This window comes from Rattus norvegicus, chromosome 10, assembly GCF_021556685.1.
Source record: "Rattus norvegicus strain SHRSP/BbbUtx chromosome 10, alternate assembly SHRSP_T2T, whole genome shotgun sequence".
In the NCBI taxonomy this organism is placed as follows: Eukaryota; Metazoa; Chordata; class Mammalia; order Rodentia; family Muridae; genus Rattus; species Rattus norvegicus.
In genome coordinates, this window is record NC_141543.1 from 11,882,391 (window position 1) to 11,897,500 (window position 15,110).

Consider the following 15,110-nt stretch of genomic DNA (forward strand, 5'->3'; position numbering starts at 1 on the left):
CACGGCTGCTTCTGCCCAAGTGGTTTCCTGTTTACAGCCTTCTTTTCATGGTTCTCCGTGGCCTTCTGGACAAATGTCCAGTGCTTTAGAATGCCATACAAGGGCTCCATGATCAGTTCTTAGAGCCCTTTACAGAATTACCAGCTCCTTAACAAGCTGCATCCTGGTGAGTGCCCACCTGAGCTGGTAACCCCTAATATTTCTTCTATCTCCCCCCATTCTCCTCTATCCCCCAGAAAGGCTCCCTACATATTCTATGTTGTGCTAGGAGCCCCTCCTCTACCTCTGCAACTTCTCACATGTTTCACCTCTCATTCTGCCATTGGTGTGCCTACGTCTATGAATTATGAAAACTGTTAGTCAGAGGCTAGAAATGCATTGTACCTTTAATTCTGCATCTACAGGACTCACTATAAGAGACTTGAAATGAATAATTATGGAGTTTAGAAAATATTTCTTTAGGTCTGGCAGGATGGCTGAGTTGTAAAGGGCTTGCCTATCAAACACGAGCATCTGAGTTTGACCCTCAGATCCCATGCAGAAGTGCCAGCATTATGGTGTCCTTGGATCCCAGCACTGAGGTGGTGGAGACAAGTGGATCCATGAGACTTGCTTGTCAACCAGCCTCATCTGTTTGACAGGCCAGTGGGAGACCCTGTCAAATGAGACCCACAAGGTGGGTGACATTCCTGAGGAATGACATCAGGAATTGTTCTTTGACCTCCACACACATATGTACATGCACTCATGCACACATATACATATGCTGCCCCATGCACATACAAAAAGAAAACTTTTTTTTAGCAAACTATCATAGATTCCTCTCTCCATCGTCTTCCTGCTTCTCTTACCATTAAGTACGGAGTGCTTTCTCCACAGCATTAGTGTGTTGCTGAGAACATGATGTTTAAAAATAGTGATTATGGATGTGTGTGTACATGTCTGTGCCACTGTATTTGGGAACTCTTGGAGGCTAGAAGAGGGTGTGTGATGGCCTGGGGCTGGAGTTACAGGCAGTCAGAGTTACTTCATATAGATGCTAGGAACCAAACTTGAGTCTTCTGTAAAAGCATTAAGAGCTCTTAGACTGAGCTGTCCAGCCCTGACAGCGTGGCTTTTAGTGATGTAGACAGCCCATGGGATGCACGCAGCACTCCTCACCATTTCCTGTTTTCCAGTTGTCCACGGAACTTTGGTCTCTCCTATGTGGTCACTTTGGCACTACAGAGGTCATTTCTCCTTAAATATTTTCACTTCTTTACCTGCTTCTGATGAAGTAAATATAAAGTCAGGGTATGTTTTCATCCCTCTTTTTCTGATGAAGTTTTCAAATGCTGTCTGTCATACTATTTCTGGGGAGTGTCTGTGAAGGATATTTTCTTAATTTTTTTCCTGCTTTACTGTGTGCATGTGTACCTACACATATGCCACAGTATGTGAAGGCCAGAGGACAACTTTCAGGAGTTGGCTTTTCCCTTCCATTCCATGTTCCCTATCCCAGGAATAGAACTCAGTTTGGTGGCACGTCTCTTTTTCTGCTGAGCCATATTGCTGGCCCTTCAGACGTATAACATTTATCTCAAACTTCACCTTTTCATCCCAGTTTTGGTGGATGGATGGTGCTCTGAATTCCCACTGGAGTCCAACCTGATCATGTGTGAGAGAATTTGGAGGATCTAAATAGAGAGGGAACAAGGATTTTTGCTGAGCAGGAAGATGCCCCCTGTACAAAACACATCCAGGCTAGTGTTGAGTCCACAGATGTGACACAGGTCCTTAAGGACTTGTTTCTTCATCCTCCCTTCAAACAGCTCAGAATCTTACTGGTTTTTCGTTTTATCTGTTCTCTCTCTGCTGCTTGTCCTCATTTTCTCCTTCTTTCCCTCTTCTTTAGCAACCACCAGGGTCAAAGCCATATCTTTTTTCTACCTTTATTGAAGAAACATAACCCTGTAAACGGCACTCCACATGCCTGCTTGTCTCCTTGTTCACTCTCCACATGGTTGTACGGTGCTATTACTAAAGCGCTACACTACTCCCTTGATTAAAACTTTTCAATGACATCTCACTTTGAGATTAAGACAGGATAGAATATGGCCTACCAAATTCAATACTGTCTGCTTTGTCTACCATCTTGGGCTTGCCTGATGTTACACTTCTCTTTCTATCTGCTTCACCTTCAATAACCAGTGTCTAGTACCTACCACAGACCTTTGCACACATTGGTCCTTTATCCTGTTCTCATCTTCTCTTACCTAGTCAATGTTGACTTACCCCCATAGATCAAAATATACTCTCTGACTCTTACTTTTTCTTTTTTGTTTTTCTAAGAGAGAGAGACAGAGACAGAGACAGAGACACAGAGAGAAAGAGACAGAGAGACAGAAAGACAAGGAATGATGTTGGGTATCTTCCTCAGTTAATTTCCATGTCATCATCATCACTGACAGAATCTCTCACTGAACCTGGAGATCATCAATTCAGCCAGATTAGCTTGCCAGCAAGTCCCAGGGCCCATCCTATCCCTGTTGCTGCAGCAACAAGATCATAGGCATGTGCTCACATACACAGCCTTTTAACAAGGTGTAGAGACTCTAAACTCAGATCCTAATGTTTACACTGCAGACACTTTGCCACGTGAGCCATTTCCAAAGTCTCATTTTCCTTTTCTTGTAGCGTGTCAAGGATTTGTGGTTAATCATCACAGATCTGCCCTCTCCCTTAGACTCTAAACCTTGTGAGAACAGGTATCACATCTGTTCCCCTGTTTATCTTCATCCAACTAGCTACGCCCTGACAGGTAGCAAATAAATATTAGCTGAATGAGTAATAACAGATGGGCCATCATTGCTTTGAAGCTAGATCTGTGTGGTTTGTGAGGAAGTCGTTTTCTTCAGGGAAACCGAAGAGAAGAGAAGAGAAGAGAAGAGAAGAGAAGAGAAGAGAAGAGAAGAGAAGAGAAGAGAATACACAGGCCTAGGAAGATGGCTACATGGTTAAAAGTATTCCTGCTGGGACCAGAATTCAGTTCCCAGCATACACGGCAGGCATCTCACCACCTAGGGCCATACTCACCTGCATGCACACATGCATGCATGTGCGCGTACACACACACACACACACACACACACACACACACACAGAGTTGGGGGGAGGGAGACAATGATATGCATTCAGATTCTCATGCAAGAAGATCATGTGAACTCAGGTCAATGAATTTTGCAAGTCAGAAGTGTTAGCCCATTGATTACTGATACCTAGATACAGTACTGGAGTTCTGAGAACGAGTCCAGGCTAGCAGATCAGAGTGTGTGTCATTACCAGTGCTTCTGTAGGTCCTGATAGGTCCAGAGTTGCAGGCTCTATATAATGATAAGCAATGGCTGTGTGTGTTTATATTCTAATATTGTGCTGACAGCAGCACTCATGCCTTTGTTGGATGCCTCTTGAAGTCCTCCCTAAATGTGTCTTTGTCTTTTCCTCTCTCTAGATTCATGGTCAATGTGACTTGGGATGGCAAGGACTTGTCCTTCACTGAGGAAGGTTACCAGGTGCACCCCAGGCTTGTGGTGATCGTGCTGAACAAGGACCGGGAGTGGGAAAAGGTGAGTGTGTGCACAATGCTGGGGTGGAGGGGTATGGGCAAAGCAGGGTATGGGGAAGGCACCTTCTCCCAGGGAAGTTCCCCTGCAGTGGCTGTAAGCTCCTGTCCAAGACCCAGGGCCAGCCTTTCAGAGAACCAGGCAGGTGCAGGAATGCACTTATAATTTCTTTCTGTCCTTATATCCCAGCATGGATGTTCTGGGCAGATTTAGGACAATTTAAAGAGGATTAAGCCCCTCTTACAGAAAAGCAGGAACAAATGTCCATTGAGACAAAGATCTCACTGACTTTCTTCAATCTTCTAAGCATGTACCATGTTCACCATTTGCCATATTGTGAATATCCTGTATTCTAATTTACTTAATTTTTTACTTGAGTAAACTAGTTTTCAAAATGTCAGAGTATCATTTCTATGGCTATCTATAAATCATAATGGGGAGAGGAGGTTAAGTCTCACATAGCACATACTAAAGTAAAGACATACAATGGTATCTGTCCCATGGTTCACCTTCTCCCTCCATGTCCAAATTACCAAATCAATCCCCACATCACTACAACACAAATGCAACAAGAAGGCCAAGACCCAGGAAACATCATGCAGGAAGAGACAGAAGTGTAATAAGGTGGAGAATGTGGAGCAGAGCAGTGTGAAGATGGAGCAGAGCGGTGTGAAGATGGAGCAGAGCGGTGTGAAGTTGGAGCAGAGCGGTGTGAAGATGGAGCAGAGCGGTGTGAAATAGAGCAGAGCGGTGTGAAGATGGAGCAGAGCGGTGTGAAGATGGAGAAGAGCGGTGTGAAATGGAGCAGAGCGGTGTGAAGATGGAGCAGAGCGGTGTGAAGATGGAGCAGAGCGGTGTGAAGATGGAGCAGAGGGGTGTGAAGATGGAGCAGAGCGGTGTGAAGATGGAGCAGAGCGGTGTGAAGATGGAGCAGAGCGGTGTGAAGATGGAGCAGAGCGGTGTGAAGATGGAGCAGAGTGGTGTGAAGATGGAGCAGAGCGGTGTGAAGATGGAGCAGAGCGGTGTGAAGATGGAGCAGAGCGGTGTGAAGATGGAGCAGAGCGGTGTGAAGATGGAGCAGAGCGGTGTGAAGATGGAGCAGAGCGGTGTGAAGATGGAGCAGAGCGGTGTGAAGATGGAGCAGAGCGGTGTGAAGATGGAGCAGAGCGGTGTGAAGATGGAGCAGAGGGGTGTGAAGATGGAGCAGAGCGGTGTGAAGATGGAGCAGAGCGGTGTGAAGATGGAGCAGAGCGGTGTGAAGATGGAGCAGAGGGGTGTGAAGATGGAGCAGAGGGGTGTGAAGATGGAGCAGAGCGGTGTGAAGATGGAGCAGAGCGGTGTGAAGATGGAGCAGAGCGGTGTGAAGATGGAGAAGAGGGGTGTGAAGATGGAGCAGAGAGGTGTGAAGATGGAGGAGAGGGGTGTGAAGATGGAGCAGAGCGGTGTGAAGATGGAGCAGAGGGGTGTGAAGATGGAGCAGAGCGGTGTGAAGATGGAGAAGAGTGGTGTGAAGATGGAGAAGAGTGGTGTGAAGATGGAGCAGTGTGGTGTGAAGATGGAGAAGAGTGGTGTGAAGATGGAGCAGTGTGGTGTGAAGATGGAGAAGAGTGGTGTGAAGATGGAGCAGTGTGGTGTGAAGATGGAGCAGAGCTGTGTGTAATGCTGCTTTCTGAACATTCATGGCTGTTGTACCCATGAATTCACAGCAACCACGGTTGTCTGTGTAAGATCTGAACAAGATCAAGCCAGTTAGGTGTCCTGCAAGGAGGAAGGAGAGGCTTCTGACCCCTTATTCCTAGTGGAAGAGCTATTGGCATTGATGGTGGATGGGGAAGTAGGAGTCGCTTTTCTCTTGGAGTGTGATCACTATTAGTGTGTCCATGCCCCAGTGGTAGCTCCACACCTACACACATATAGGCTAAACTAATTGGGCTTAGCCAGTTACAGTAAAAGTAAAGATGTAAAAAGACCAAAGTAGAAAGTAGTATTGTTGACTGTCTTGTTTCTAAAAAATATTAGCATCTTGAAATTTATCACTGCTTTACACATCAAATGGAAAAGAGGCCAGTGAGGAAGAAGGTACTAGGGTATGGTGTGAGAGGCTCACACAGCTAACAAGAATTAGGAGAAAGTGTCTATAAACAGGAGCCTAGATTGCAGGCCTGAGGACAGATTCCTAGAGGAGAAAGTGACAAGACAGCAAGAAAAACTTGCCTGCTACATTCACCAGCTGTGAAATGTGTGTTCCTTCAAGAACACGTGAAAAATTCACTAAGGTAGATTTATTTTGGAATGTAAAATGAGTTATATTTGGAAAGATTGAAATGGTATAGATTGAACCTTGTAATTACAGCAGTATTCAAATTAAATTTAGCAATAAATTCAGTATATCCAGAAAATGCGTGTTTGGAAATTATGATACACTTCTACATAAATCTTAGGTGAAAGAAAAAAAAGACAGTAGAAAATATTTTGAACAGAGTGATAATGAAAACATTCCACATCACAACCAGGAGGGGGAAGCTGAACACATGTTAGGAAGGTAATTGACAGCTGCAAATTCATTATCATTGAAAAGAGTCTGTGCATGAAGAGATGGATCAGCAGTTAGAGCACATGCTGCTTTTCTGGAGGACCTGAGTCCAGCTCCCAGCATGCATGTTGGCCTGTAACTGTTTGCAGCCTCAGCCCAGAGGACCTAGTGTCTGTCTACTGGCTTCTTCAGCTACCCATTCATGCATAATATACATTCACCAGACATAGATACATGAACATAAATAAAAATAAATAATATAATTTTACATTTTAAAACAAAAATTTTAAGATAAAATAAAAATCTTTTTAAAAAGGCAAATTGTAAAGTCCATAATTCTTTTGAGAGAGGAGAGAGGGAGGGAGGGAGGGAGGGAGAGAGAGAGAGAGAGAGAGAGAGAGAGAGAGAGAGAGAGAGAGAGAGAGAGAGAGAGAGAGAGAGAGAGATCGAGATCTATAATCTCAGCACCGGGAGGCCGAGCCAGACTTGTCTCTCTGTCTATTTCTCTGTCTCACAAAACACAGAAAGCTGGAAAAAGGACCCAAATGAAGCAGAGAAAAAATGATAGATATAAGATTAAAAGTCAACAGCATAGAAGTCAACCTTTAGGAAAATATTTAATAAAATTCATAATTCATAGCAACAATAATCATGCAAATAACCATAAATAATTACTATTAAACACCAAAGGTGATATCACTTTAGAAATCACAGATGCTAGATAGTAAAGAAAATACACATGAAATTTATGTTAACAAATTTGACAGTATTGATAAAGTGGGAAAATAATTCAGAGAATCATGCTTTTTCCAAATTGACACCAGAAGTCAGTCTTACAAATTTGCTAGGACATTGAATGTAGAACAGAAAAGTATTTCTCCTTCTTTTTTTGTGGAAAAAAGTAATTGATTTGCATTCCTTTCATTCCCTGCTATGGCGTTAGGAATAAGGGGTCTTCGTGTCCAGATGGCTTCACTGTGAATTCAATCAAGTGTTTATAAAAGCAGGAATGCCAGTGTACACAAAGTTTCTACCATCTTACTAATCACAGGCAATGATGCTGCCTAAAAGGATAACTCATCCTAGATAACGGGTTTATTTTAGGAATGCAATATTGGCTTCACATTCAAAAAGTAAATTGATGTAATTTGCCATATTAACAGAATAAAGGAGAAAATTATATAGTTATTGCAACAGATGCAGAAAACACATTCGACAAAAGACACCATCTATCTTGGTAAGAGAGCCAATTAATTCCTTACTCTGATGAAAGCTGTCTATGACAAAACTACAGCTATATCTTTTTAAATATAATACTTTCATTACTTAAGAATTTTCCACATAAATACAATATGTTTTTATCATATTCATCCCTGCCTCTGCAGCTCCTCTCACACATTTCTATCTCAACTTCATGTCCTGCTTTTAATTTTACTTTTTATTTTTATACTTATAGTCCATCAAATCTAAGTCTGTTCCTATACACACAGATGTATGTATGGGGCAACACACCAGGTACCACACTGCTAATGAAAGCTGATGTATCATCCCCCAGCCTCTGACTGTCAGTGACTTTTCAGGTAGAGGGAGGGGCTCTGTGATGGGCTGTTGGCTGGCTTGATTTTGCACAGGTCTTGTGCAAGCAATCATAACAGCGGTGAGTTCATGAGTGCAGTGGGCCTGTCCTGCTCACAAATGACTCTCTAGCTAATGCTGCAGTTGGTGATGACATAGTGGAACCAGATCTGTGAAGGTGTGGTGAACTGATCCTCATGGGCAAGGAAGAAGTTGTTGTGAGACTTCCTGATACATGGCATAAACTCAGCTTGAAGGCCAGAGGAAAATAAATGTGGGCCTTTTACTCATATGATGTACAAAAACTAACAGGGCAAATGGTAGGCTTATGTCAAAACGAAAATCTGGAAGTTTCTAGAAGGTGATGAAGGAGGATGTGGAAGGCCCAAGAGGACTTCAGATTTCTTTTCTCTCCTTTTATATTTGAGATTATAATGTAATTACATCATTTCTTTCTTCCTTATACTTTCCAAACCCTCCCCTATACACCACTTAGCTCTCTTTCAAATTCATGGCCTCTTTTCTTCATTAATCATTACATGTGTATGTAGTATATAATATATATGCCTAAATATTACCTGCTCAGCCTGACAACAGATTTCTTAAACATCCAATAAATATAAAAACTGTGATCTTTCAAACTAAGTAGTGTTTTGCTTATATAAAAATTTAGAAGTGAAAAAGACAAAATACAAGCTGGAAGCAATAATACATGTATGTTATGAAGGACGCATATTTAAAATATATAAATGACTTATAAATCAATAATAATAAAGATTAATCAAAGTATTAATCAAAACAATTATCTTACATATGTCACAAGAGATACTACTTAAATGTTGATACATTTTGGGAAATGCTTAACATAGTGGTCTCGAGGGGCACATAAATACCTGTATGTGCATTGTGCTGGGGATTGAACATAGTTACTTTTGCATGCAAGGCATGTGCCCTTCCCTGATTACACCCCCATCATTGTTTCTAGGACTCAGATTCACACCCGTTTAGCGGCTCTGCATGGAAAGGTTGACAGTGTTATTATCTAGTGAGGGCATAGCGTCTCATCCATCGCAGCTGAGAATCTAAAATACAGCCAGCGAGGGATATTGTTTGGCTCTGCATATAACACGCAGAGACCTTGTCACAGAGGAGTGTCACCCATAGTTACAAACACTAAAGAGGTGATATATGCATACACCTAAGCACATGTATATGATAATGTTCATGTAACTTCACCCATAAAGCAAAGTATCAGGAATAACCCGAGGAAATGAGTAGATAAAATGTGGCATATTCACAGAATTGACTATTTCTCGTTAATATGAAGTAAGAAAATTTTAATATATATGTATATATCAATGTGGATAACTAACGTACATTATGCTAAACCAAGGGAGACAGAAACAAAATATTATAATGCATCGTAATATTATATATGAAGTCCTTTTGAACTTTTATATGAAGTTCAAAAGGAGGTAAGACTTGTTAATGAGGCCTGAGAGCAGAACACCGTTGCTGTCTTAGTGAAGGACTGTTGCCAAGAGAATTTTCTAGAGTAATGGCAAGGTTTTCTTTCTTGAACATTTCTCAGAATGCACCCAGCTATGGCAGGGAGGTCTGTTCGCTTATTGTACCTCTTTGTACATAACTTTTAAATGAAGTTCTAGAACCTGGGATACTCTGTACAACGAACCAAAGATTTTACTGAGGACTCCTGTGTACTAACAGGAGTTAGTAACAGGGTTAGTAACCCTCCAGGTACTAACAGCCCCTAGAGTAACAATAGTTATTTCATGATCGTCCATTTTCCCTCTTGATGGTTTACCAAACATGACTGGGCACACTGTTTAGTCATGTAATAAATAAATAGATGTATTGACCTCTGTCTCTGACACTGTTTTGATCCTTGGAATTTACCACTGAGCAACAGTATTCCTAATTTCTATACTCACAGGAGCTAAAGAGTGTAAACCTGGATGAGGTGGGAGTCTATACCTTTCTGTTGTGCCTGAGTGGGGGACAAGCATTGTCTTTTGGCCTCCATCCCTGGGGTCTCTCCTCTCTTCCTTCTGATAAGCTCTGCCACTCGTTATGTTAGGTGTCTTCTGATTCCATCAATGTGCAGTGTTCTAAATACACCTGAGACTTTGAACATTCTGTTTCTTTGTCTTTTGTGTATCGCTTCTTTTATTCATTCACTGTTCCAAGGTTTTCCTTCCACAGACATCAGCAAAACCAAAACAGGAAGGATTGCTTTGTGATCATAGCAAGATCATGTGTGTGTGTTGTTGGGTTTGGAGGTCATTGGCACAATCCAGAGATCACTTTGGAGCTATAGAGTCATTCAGGGTTGAGCTTCGTTGGTCCAGGCTTGCCCTGTGCTGCCTCTGGATTGGACTCATTTACCAAGGAGCCAGCTCACGAGCAGGTCACTGCCGCGCAGGTGCTAACATTGAGTGAAAGAAAGATGCCTTTGACATTCTTCATTTCCAGATACAAAAATGCTTCTGAATAGTTTGTATCGCTTCACATTCCTGTTGAGTTACAGCAATCCCCCCAAAATGCAGCTCAGGGAGTTGCTGCCCAGTTGAGCTTAGCTTGTACAAATAGCTCCTGTCAGTAGTCTATTCTCCTGGCACGCAGGGGATCCAGGATTTCAGAATAACTCCCCGTGCTTCTTCCTCTGTGACAAAGAAGCCAGCAGAGTAGGTAAACACTAGACATGCTATCCCCAAACTTCCCAGAGCACATGCACTGTACAGCAGGTCAGCAGAGGGACAGGACTTCCAGGGATGGAGTTGCTGTTCTGGGACTCAGGTTCATCTCAGGATCACCCAGTGCTGTCACTGCCAGCAGCACCTGAAATGGGGGTTTTCATGAGAAACATAAAGGATTTTCACAGGGGTGCTGGGATTTGCTGGGCCTCTGTGTGCAGCTGGCAGGAATTCTTTTACATCCATATACTAGTGTCTCCCCTCCCCCACCCCCCAGAGCCAGAGCTCAGCAAGCTTTCTCAGGAAAATCAGAATTTCTGAGTCATTGTCTCTGCTTTTTCTGCTCATCTTGGAACCTGATGGGTCCAGGGCTTCATGAAATGTTTGAAAATAATATCTTACATGCAATCTAATGAACGATCAATAGCCCATGTGCCCATTTCAGGGCCAAGATTCCATTAACTATGAGGACAGCAGCCAGAGTGGGTAGGAAGCTATTCACATCCCCATGCAGTTTATAGCTGAGCCAACCGTGGGTGAGTACTATCTGAGTCTACTGGCTACAGTACATATCACAGAGACGGAGGACAGTGACTTGGCCTGGACATCTTTCTGAGACCTGAGTCAGGTCTTCCTGAGGATGGGTACTTTAGAATTGGGCTTAGTGGTAATTTATATTTCACTGGGATCAGGCTGAACCCTTTCCTTATCAGAACAGTTACGTTAGCCACCTAAGGTTTTAGTAGTTTTTAAGTGAAAAGGCAAAACGTATATACACTAACTTTATAAACGGTGTGTTTTAGAATTAATAAATAAAACTAATCAATGTGTGGTGGGAAATGTGGTTTTCATCCACGGGTATGTTGCAAAAAGACTAAACACAGCCAAATTACAAATTCCAGGATAGAATGAAACGGAACGTGCATTGGAAGAGATTTAAAGAAATGTTTAAAGCACTTTGAAGTTTAATATCATACATAGATAGGACAAAAACCAATACATGTTAGTAAAATAAAGATTCTGTTCCTTCCAGAAAACTCAAAGGTGAGACTTCTGAAAAGACATGGGGACCTCATTATGAAAGGGGAGAGACCCTCCTTTGATAGAGGAGATATGATATGTGGAGAGCCTTGTTATGATGGGAGAGAGCCTCATTGTGAGGGGGAAGGCCCTCAGTTGACAGGGGAAAGCCTCATTTTGATGAGATAGAGCCTCATTTTGATGGGGTAGACCACCATTGTGACAGGAGAGATTCTTACTTTGACAGAGATAACAAAATTATGATGGAGGAGATCCTCACTAATTTTTCCTGAAGGAAAGTTCCCATTGCCCTTTAGGTGATCTGATTTCTCTCCCCATTCTTTTTTTTTTTTTTTTTTTTTTTCTGGAGCTGGGGACCGAACCCAGGGCCTTGCATTTGCTAGGCAAGCGCTCTACCACTGAGCTAAATCCTCAACCCCATTCTCTCCCCATTCTTATGATTCCCATTTCTAACCTTGGCTTTAGCTGGCCTGCACAGAGACACTTCCATATCATTCCCTCATGCATAACTGTCTCCTACTCTATAGAGCTGCCTATAGGATATACCTCAAAGCACAAATTTATGCAAAGCCAAGGCTATCACCGTACCCACTCCCAACAAGCTTTGAATCTGCAAAGCTTTGTTCTTCTCCCAGTGTTCTGCATGCCCTCATATTCAGCTGCTGTCTGCTCCTGCTGGACCCACCAATAATCCTGTCCCATCAAACATGCTCCCTTCGTTGTCAAGGTTACCTCCCTTTTGCAGCATCCCCACATCTGGGTAGTTCAAAGTGGGTTAGGTCTTTTGCACTGTTTCTGCAGACCCACTTGTCAACTCCTAAGAGTGTTAGCAGTATACTTTGTGACTCTGTGTGTGTGTGTGTGTGTGTGTCTGTCTGTCTGTCTGTCTGTCTGTCTGTACGCATGCATAGTCATCTCTACTTAGACTAGAAGCCCACTCAGGGAAAGATCTGTTCACTTCCTCTGTTTCTCTAGCTCCATCAGAAGGATTTGTACAAGGGCACAGATGGGCCCCTCTAAATCTGTTAGTCATGATGACTGCATTTACCATTTGTTAAGAGCTATTCTATACCAAGAACTAGACTGAGAATTTTACATTCATAATCTCATGTAGGTGTTTGAAAAATCATCCAAAATAGGTATTTTTGATTCTTATTTTAGACATGTAAATTCATGATCAGAGAGGCTAGTGACCTGATCAAGATCTATGAGCTAGAGTAGAACAAAACCAGAAGTGAATGTGGACCCCCTAAAGCTATGCTCCCCAACACCATACCACGCCCAATAACAGGTAGAGGGATTTTTGGAGGGGAAGACAGGGAGCTTGACTTCCCACCCTCTGGCTCATTTTTCTTACTAGATGCAGAAGATTCTACTAAAGCCAGTTAATTGGAAAGTGGGTGAAATATTTATTATGTCTCACAGCCATGCATTGTCCAATTAGGGTCATTAAGGAAGGGGTTGTATCCTGTCTTGTACGTCTTAACACAGAGTAACATAGGGGCCACTTGAAGAGTCTACAGTATAAACAAATAATTTTTTAAATTAACATGTTTACTTATTTATTCTATGTTTGTGAGGGTAAGTATGTGTCAGTGAACAGTTTGTAGGAGTTGGTTCTCTCCTACCAGGGACCAGACTCAGGTCATCAGGCTTGGAAATGGGTGCTTTCCTCCAGTGAGATATCATTCCATCCCCAGACAGGGATTTTTATTAAAGAAAGAAAAAAGCTGAGCTTGCTTTCAGTCTGTGGCTCTGGTTACAGCATGTTCATGCACAATCACATCTAGGGAGGCATGGTGACATATACAGTATAGATCGTATTTTGATTGCTTTTTTGTGGTATTGAAGACTGAACCCAAGGCCTTACCTATGGTATGCAAGTACTATAGCACCCAGTCATATTTCTAATGCAATAGTTTTTATTTTGAAACAAGGTCTCATATAGCCTAGGATGACCTCACCCTCATGATGCAGCTGACACTCAGGCACTACCCACCATACCTGGCCTAACATGGCAGTGTTGTTTTGTTTTGTTTCCTTTTCTTTTCCAGTACTGGAGGTTAAGGTCAGGACCATGCATTTGTCTATCAAGCACTCTACCCACCAAATTGCATCCATAGCTCTTTAAATTTTAATTGCTACATAATAATTCTGTGCATATATAGATGATGAGTGGAATTTCAAGACACATATACCATGTGTAATGATCTGATCAGGTAATTAACAAATCCATTCATCATTTTCATGTGTTTAGAACATTCAAAATCCTCTTCATTAGCTATTTTGAAATACACAGTTAATTATTGTCAATCATAATTACCATACAATGCTAAACTGTAATAGAATTTTTTCTTCCTATCACAACCACACCCCTGCTACCCACCACAGGTCCGCTCTCCACTTCCTCAGCTTTCCCTTTTAGTTTAAGAGTGTCGTGGGTCTGTTCAGCCACTGTGTATGCATCCCCATTCTGATCATCATTTTCCTTCTCCACTCTCATGTTCACTCTGGTGTAGTTCAGGGAGTTATAGAATGAATGATTGGATAGACGGATAGATAGATAGGTAGGTAGGTAGGTAGATATATAATAGATGGATGGCAGATAGGTAATAGATTGCAAATAGATTGATAGTTAACAGATATATAGACAGATAATAGACAGATGGCAGATAGATAATAAAGAAATGGAGAGAGATAATAGATACTATATTGATGGCAAATAGATAAGAGATAATAGGTAGATGGATGATGATATATAGTTAGATGATAGATATAGATAGATAGATAGATAGATAGATAGATAGATAGATAGATAGATAGATGATACAGTGGGTATACAGTCAATAATACAGTCTTATTCTGCAATAAGAGACATCTTGGCCAAGATTTTAAATATTCATATAAATATTGTACTTGGATTATACACACAAATATTCCTATGAATATTTAAAAATTAAGGGTTGAAGGAAAGCCTGAGCTGTGAGGACACCCATAAATGACAGAGGGCAGAACAATCACAAGTATTATGCTTATATCAATAATGGAGGCTTGTAGGTCAAACCAAGCATTCTGATTACAGTCAACACTAAAGACATCCAGCGTTCATATTTATATCTTTAATTCTTGTCTTGACTACCCCATATTTGGTATCCAAATACAGATGTTCAACACACACTCACAGAATGTAGAGGAGACTGAATTGGACCAATACCCAGTAATGTTCTCAATGAGGAAGGTGTCATAGCAGTCATTAAAAAAAACCCATTTTATTTACATTCCCGCTGTTGATCTTCCTCCTGGTCCCCCTCCCACAGTTCCTCATCCTATTCCTCCTCCCCCTTGCCTATAAGAAGGTGCTTCTCTGCCCCCCAGCAGGCCTCCCCTTTCTGGGGCCTTAAGTCTCTCAAGAATTAGGTGCATTTTCTCCCACTGAGGTCAGACCAGGCAGTCTTCTGCTATAGTGGTCATTTAGTGCCATAGTGGTCAAGGTGTAGTTCCTTGGGCTATCTGTTTTAGAAGTAGCCAAAGAAAGAGGCCAAGGCTTTAGGACTGTTGCCAACTATGTCAGAATCTGCATCTGCTGCTTTTATATGCTTTCACAGGGGTTTCAGTGGTTGTTAAAAACAAAGGCCTAGTGTTGGG

The 15,110-nt window shown here is 42.0% G+C and overlaps 1 protein-coding gene across 1 annotated transcript in view; it reads left to right on the forward strand.

Annotated features, from left to right (window-relative positions):
* The window catches only part of Grin2a (glutamate ionotropic receptor NMDA type subunit 2A), a 422,244-nt gene that overhangs the window by 277,562 nt on the left and 129,572 nt on the right, over positions 1-15,110 (forward strand). Inside the window, 1 exon segment of the mRNA NM_012573.4 lies at positions 3,491-3,605. Within this exon segment, the coding sequence (NP_036705.3) occupies positions 3,491-3,605 (115 nt within the window).